The 6,889-nt window shown below is 35.5% G+C and overlaps 1 protein-coding gene across 1 annotated transcript; it reads left to right on the forward strand.

The window, feature by feature from the left end:
- The first annotated feature begins 6,216 nt into the window (after positions 1-6,216).
- Positions 6,217-6,636, forward strand: LOC138890460 (uncharacterized mitochondrial protein AtMg00810-like). Its single transcript, XM_070173847.1, has one exon. It carries the CDS (start codon positions 6,217-6,219, stop codon positions 6,634-6,636), a length of 420 nt encoding a protein of 139 aa, XP_070029948.1.
- Positions 6,637-6,889: the final 253 nt, after the last annotated feature.

The following is a 6,889-nucleotide window of genomic DNA, read 5'->3' on the forward strand; positions in this document are numbered from 1 at the left end:
GTTGAGGTCTATAATACATCTTATTCGAGACAAATGTGGTTTGAAATGTGACAAGTTACCCACAATTTTGTATGAAGATAATGCAACATGCATAGCTCAATTGAAGGGACGATTCATAAAAGGAGATAGAACAAAGCACATTTCACCAAAGTTATTTTTCACACATGATCTTCAAAAGAATGGTGATATCAATGTGCAACAGATTCGTTCAAGTGATAATATGGCTGATTTGTTCACAAAATCTCTACCAACGTCAACCTTCAAGAAGCTAGTGTACAAAATCGGGATGCTCTCGCTCAAGGATGTGAATTGATGCTCTCATCAGGGGGAGTTAATGCGCGTTGCACTCTTTTTCCCTTACAAGGTTTTGTCCCACTGGGTTTTTCTTGCAAGATTTTTAACGAGGCACCCAAAAAGGTGTATTATTAAACATGTGTACTCTTTTTCCTTTTCTAGAATTTTTTTCCCATTGGGTTTTATTTTAGTTAAGGTTTTAATGAGGCACATTACCTATCGAGTAGACATTCAAGGGGGAGTGTTATGAATAGAATTCTATTTAGAGTGAATGTTTATCTTGTAGAGAGTTTTACTTTATGGCTAAGTCATTTTTCTCCTATAAATAGAGGGGTCTTACCCCATTGTAAATCATCCCAAAATTCAATAAGAATTACTCTCTCTTTCTCTACAATATTGTTCTTCTTTTTTTATTGCTTTATAACAAGTTGTTAAAAAAATGACTCTTTTTAGGAAGGTAAAAGGTTGGTCCGACCGGGTCATGGTTTATATAGTTGGGGCTTTGTTAATTCTGAATTGGCTTCTTTGTTTTAGTGGTTCCACGTGTGTCCAACCGGTTAAACTAAGGGTAAATATAAAATTTTTGCCTAACGGTAAAGATAAATTATGTCGAATATTATAGCAGGCATGCATTTAAGCAATAAAAAATAATAAAGGTGTAAATTGCATCATTCTCCGTTAATTTAATTATATAAATTCATGAAATGCTATACAACGTCATGCTATACATATTGTTTCACCTCAAAAGGACTTCTTGACAACGTGGACACCAAAATGGATTAAACACGCATATACACAAAGGACATAACTCATTTGCCAAAATAGGAAAACGAACGGGCTTTGAACGAAATTATTAATGATTCTTACAACCCCATTGATGCATGATTTAGGATTTTCTTTTCCTAAAATTTTGAGCCGTCAAATTCAAGGGTCTAGTTAACTGCCTTGGGACAAATCGACACGTATACAAAATCATATTCTGACACCAAATACTAGGAATCGCTAATCACCTGCCACGTATAAAAAGAATCATATTTCTCTTGTCCCTTTCGGCAGAGAGCAATATATAGGTCACTGTAATTTCTCCACATATAGAAGTACAGTGGGGTCCTACTGTATTTATAAAACCCATAATATACTGCCACGTAGAGATTTAGGGAGTCGTACGATAGCAAAAACTGCAAAGTTAGTGAAGGTGCTGATAGGTCATAGACTAATATATAGTCCTATATGAAGGAAGATTTGATAGGAGGAAACTTTACTGTTCAGGTAGTTTTGGGTAAAATAATGAGAAAAGAGAGCATGTGCAATGGCTTTTTTTAACTGTTGGTTGATTATGGTAGGACAGTGTTGTCGTTCCACACAATCTTGGAAAGTAAATAAATGGAGGGGACATTTCATCATTCAACACTACCTGCAAACCTAGTTATATGGTACTTTCCAATCTTTTTCGCCTAGGTTGTTTCTAGCTACCAAATGCCTATGAAATCGCAATGACATCCTAGCACCTTTATTTTTCTTTTTAATTTCTAAATTTTCTTATGGGTGAGGTGTGCGGTGAATATAGTTTGGATGGCAGGATGCGTGACATAAGGTAGAGTTGGAATTATTTTTTATGTAATATTATAAGTTTTTTAGAATAGTGGTTTGCAGAGACGGATCTAGCATTTAAACCTTATGAGTTCAATTTTTAATGTTTTTAGCATTGAACATATTATAATTTTAAAGTTATGGGTTTTTCTCAATTATTTTTACAATTTTAATAAATTAATACGTATAAAGTTTTATTCCGCATCAAAACTTATGGGTTTAATTGATCTCGTCGATAAAACACTACATCTGCCCCCGGTGGTTTTCGGCCAGCTCATGTACACTTAGACTATTCTATCGAGTATCTACTATCCAGAAAAACTTTGACAAATGAAAGAAATCATCTTATCCTTACTCTTTAAAATCATTCCATATATTCTTCTCCTCCTCCCGGAGATAGATATTTCCCAAAGTTCAATCTGTTGAAGGTATGGATAAGAGTTAGAAATATATGTTCCTATCTAATTAGTTATTAATTGATATTGATAAAGATACAAGATCTTATTGTATTTGAGGTAGAGTAGAACTCAATGTATCCTAGGAAGAGTAGAACATCTAGGAGTCATCTATTTGTGCGTATAAATATACACTTAATGTACTCACTGTAATACACAGAATACAAGCCTATTCTCTTCTCCAAAATAACTAAATTTCTACATAGTATCAGAGCTTTAGCTCTCCATTGCGCAACTCTACTCCAGATCTAAAAAAAATGACAAACTCATCTTCATCAAGCCAAACACCAACCCCAGCAACCACACTCCCAACTGCCTCACTTCACCACCTCATTGTCTCATGCCCAATCAAGTTGAAGCCATCAAACTATTTGATTTGGTGCACCCAAATGTTGCAATTGATTCAAGCCATGAAACTAACTAGTTTCATCAAAGAAGGTAAAGTAGAGTCATGCATTGTTGTGACTGTGGGTGGAGGATCAACCACTACTGAAATTGTAGAAATGATGAATGCTTGGGAGGAAAAGTATGTCTTGCTGCGAAGTTGGATCTCAAGTACAATGATAGAAGAAAGTATGTACCTGATTGTTGGATGTTCCTCAGCAAAGGAAATGTGGGACAACATTGAGGAACATATCTTCAGGCAACAAAAGATAAGGAATTTCAACTTAAACAACAGTTGCAGAACCTCAAACTTGGTTCCAGAACAACTGATGAATATTTGAAGGAGTTCAAGAGCATCTGTGATGGTTTAGCAGCCATACACAAGCCTATGGACGAGGACAACAATGTAATTAACTTTGCTGGAGGATTAGGTCCTAAATATAATACTTTTAGGACTGTGATGTTAGGCAAAGCTCCTTATCCCACTTTGAATTAATTTGTAAATGCTATGAGAAGATTTAATATGAGGGAATATGAAGAAGATAATCAACAGATAAACTACAACATGGATTTTCAAGTGCAAAGAGCAAATGGAAAGAGAGGTCGTGGAGGTTTCTCACAGAGAAGAGGAAATCAGAATTTTTCATCCAGGAGAAGAGGTTTTCGACGTGCTGATCAAGGAAATTCTCAAGGCACTCAGGCTGCTCAAAATCAAAACCAACAGAAAATTAAGGAGACTACAGCTTGTCATATATGTGGAAGGAACAATCATACGACTCTTAAGTGTTTCTACAAGTGGGATTTCTCTTGTCATGCAGCAGAAGACCTTCCTCAAGCCCTTGCAACAATGAACCTGCAAATTGAGAAAGATCGAGATGAGAACATGTATGTTGATCTAGGTGTAACCACTCAGATGACAAACTCCACATGTAATCTGTCAAAATTCAAAAGTTATAAAGGAAAGGACAGAATTGTAGTAGGAAATGGCTCAGAACTTGGTATAACACATGTTGGAAGTACAAAAATATCTGGATTAAAAATAAATGAAATGCTTGTAGTACCTTAACTTAAGAAGAATCTTATCTCAGTTAGTAAGCTAACAAAGGACAATGCCTAGACAATTGAGTTTTCTGATTCTGATTTTGTTGTAAATGATAAGAAAATAAGGATGTTGCTGGCCAAGGGATCTAAAAAGAATGAACTGTATGCATTTGAGGACAACAATTTGTAGGCTTTGGCAGCAATACAAAGTTGAAAGGATTTAGATTGTATCTTGCACACAAGACTTGGACTTCCAAACCTTAGATCAGTGAAAGTTTTAAATAACTATAAGTGCATTAATGTTAATAGTTGGAATAAGAATCCTATTGTATGTGTTAGCTGTCAACTAGGAAAAAGCTGTAAATTGTCATTTGATTCAAGAAATAAGATTGAGAAAGAACCTTTATTGAAAATTTATTGTGACTTATGGGGTCCTGCTCCTAATGAATCATCCAAACATATGAAGTATTATGTTATTTTTGTTGATGATAATACCAAGTATACCTGGATTTATCCCTTGAGAACCAAGTCTGAATTTTTTGAAATATTTCTTAAGTTCCAAAAAATGGCAGAAAACCAATTCTCAAGGAACATAAAGATTTTCCAGTGTGATGGTAGAGGAGAATTTTGTAAAACTGATTTCATTAAACATTTGGACAATTGTGGTATTGTGAAGCGCATTTTATGTCCAAATACACCTGAACAAAATGACATTGCAGAAAGAAAGCACGGACACGTAGTAGAGACTGGTTTGACAATGCCATTTCATGCCAAATTACCTCTATTTCTTTGGGTTGAAGCCTTTTTAACTATAGTCTATCTGATAAACAAATTGCCATCCTCTGTGCTCAAAATGCAGACACCATTCTTCAAATTATTTGATGAACTTCCAAACAATAATAGTTTGAAGGTATTTGGTTGTAGATGCTTTCTATATTTGAAAGGCAAAAATAAGTTTTCACCCAAGACATATCCTTGTGTGTTCATTGGTTATAATAGTCTTCACAAGGGCTATAGGTGTTATCATCCAGCTAGCAGGAGAGTTTATGTGTCCAAGCATGTTATCTTTGATGAACAAACACTACCCTATGCTCAGATGGACAAACAAGGAGGTAGCACAGCTGATTCCAGTCATCTGACAACATATTTTGAGTTTTTCTCTAAGGCTTCTAACTCTGATGTTTCTCCAAATTTAGATATTGCAGTGACACCATCTCAGCCTTCAGGGGAAGTGCTATTCGATAATCAGGCAACACATTCTTCACCTTCAATTGTAGATATAGATCTTGAATATGTAGATATCGTTCAGACTCAAGATAATGAAAATGATGAGCATGGTGATGTTCAAGAACAAGAACGTGATGCTTTTTCAAATGAAGATTGTGATGTTATTTCTATAAAAGAACAAGTTGGTGATGCTGAAACCAGTTCTGGTCCCAAGGAAGAACTTAGGATGTTTTTTGTGGAAGCTCAACAAGGCATTCAACTTGAGGTGGATCTCTCACATTTCTTTGAGAATCAATCAACTAAGAATGCTACAATTCCCCAGCAGGATCAATCAAAGGAAGAGAAAGGTCATTTTATGGTAACCAGATACAAACAAGAACATTGCCAACTTCCCATATCTCATTAGCTGCAGCAGAAGGAGGTGTTGTGGAACCAAAATTAGTAAATGAAGCACTGTCTATCCCTTATTGGAGAGCAGCAATGTAAGAAGAATTAGATGCACTTAATAGAAATAAAACCTGGACACTTGTTCCCAAGAATGTAGGTATGAATGTAGTAGGCTCTAAATGGGTGTTTAGAAGAAATATAAAACCAGATGAAGATATAGAAAGATATAAAGGTAGACTAGATGCAAAGGGGTATTCTCAACTTGAAGGAGTAGATTTTGAGGAAACTTTTAGTCCAGTTATTAAAGCCACCACAATAAGAGTTATTTTGTCAATTGTCGTGTCACTATGTTGGCCTATAAGACAACTAGATGTAAAGAATGCATTTCTTCGTGGCTCCTTACAAGGGGAAGTTTATATCTCCCAATCTCCAAGATTCATTGATCCCAAATATCCAGATCATGTGTGCCTATTAAAGAAAGCATTATACAGATTGAAACATGCACTTAGAGCCTGGTTTGAGAAGTTTAGTCTGTATCTTCTTCACTTTGGTTTTAAGTGCAATCGAGCAGATTCTTCTCTATTTATTCTACACTGCAAGAAGGGGATAATACTTCTACTTCTTTATGTAGATGATATCATTGTAACAGGAAATAACTCTAAGCTTATATCTAATATAATTCAGCAGCTTGGAAGAGAGTTTGCTATAAAGGATCTTGGTTCCTTGAATTTTTTTCTTAGGCATTGAAGTTACATACTTCACATGTGGTATTTATCTAAACCAAAGCAAGTATGCAACTGACTTGTTGAAGAAAACTGATATGTTATATGTCAGGGAAATGAAGACACCCTTAGCTCAAAAACATGGACTGCAGGAAGCAGTTAGGAATCAAGTTGATCTATCACTCTACATAAGCATTGTTGGTAGTATGCAGTATCTTACACTTACTAGACCAGATATAACAAATGCAATAAATCTGGCTAGTCAATTTATGCAGAAGCACAATGAAGTACATTTACATGGAGTAAAAATGATACTTAGATATATCAAGGGTACATTGGACTATGGTTTGAGATTTGTACAACAATCATCTCCCAAATTATATGATTGTTCCGATGCAGATTGGGTTGGTTGTTCCTTAACAATGAGATCAACTACAAGCTACACTATCTACCTAGGAGCAAACTGCATTTCATGGTTTTCAAGAAAGCAACATACAATAGCTAGGTCTACTGCAGAAGCTGAATATAGAGCATAGCTTCCACTACAGTTGAGTTAACATGGATCACTTATATCCTACATTATATTGGCATATACTTGAAAATACCTCCAACACTATTCTGTGACAATCTCAATGCTCTTTACATGACTACAAATCCTGTCATGCATGCTAGGACTAAGCATGTAGAACTTGATTATCATTTTGTGAGAGAAAATGTGGCACAAGGGAAACATGTTACTCAGGTTGTGCGATCCGAAGATCAGCTTGCTAATATCCATACAAAGGCCCT

Source organism: Nicotiana sylvestris, chromosome 4 (assembly GCF_000393655.2).
Source record: "Nicotiana sylvestris chromosome 4, ASM39365v2, whole genome shotgun sequence".
In the NCBI taxonomy this organism is placed as follows: domain Eukaryota; kingdom Viridiplantae; phylum Streptophyta; class Magnoliopsida; order Solanales; family Solanaceae; genus Nicotiana; species Nicotiana sylvestris.

Bases quoted from the DNA above. Each gene is read 5' to 3' on its own strand.
- LOC138890460 (XM_070173847.1), top strand. From the start codon at position 6,217: ATGAAGACACCCTTAGCTCAAAAACATGGACTGCAGGAAGCAGTTAGG.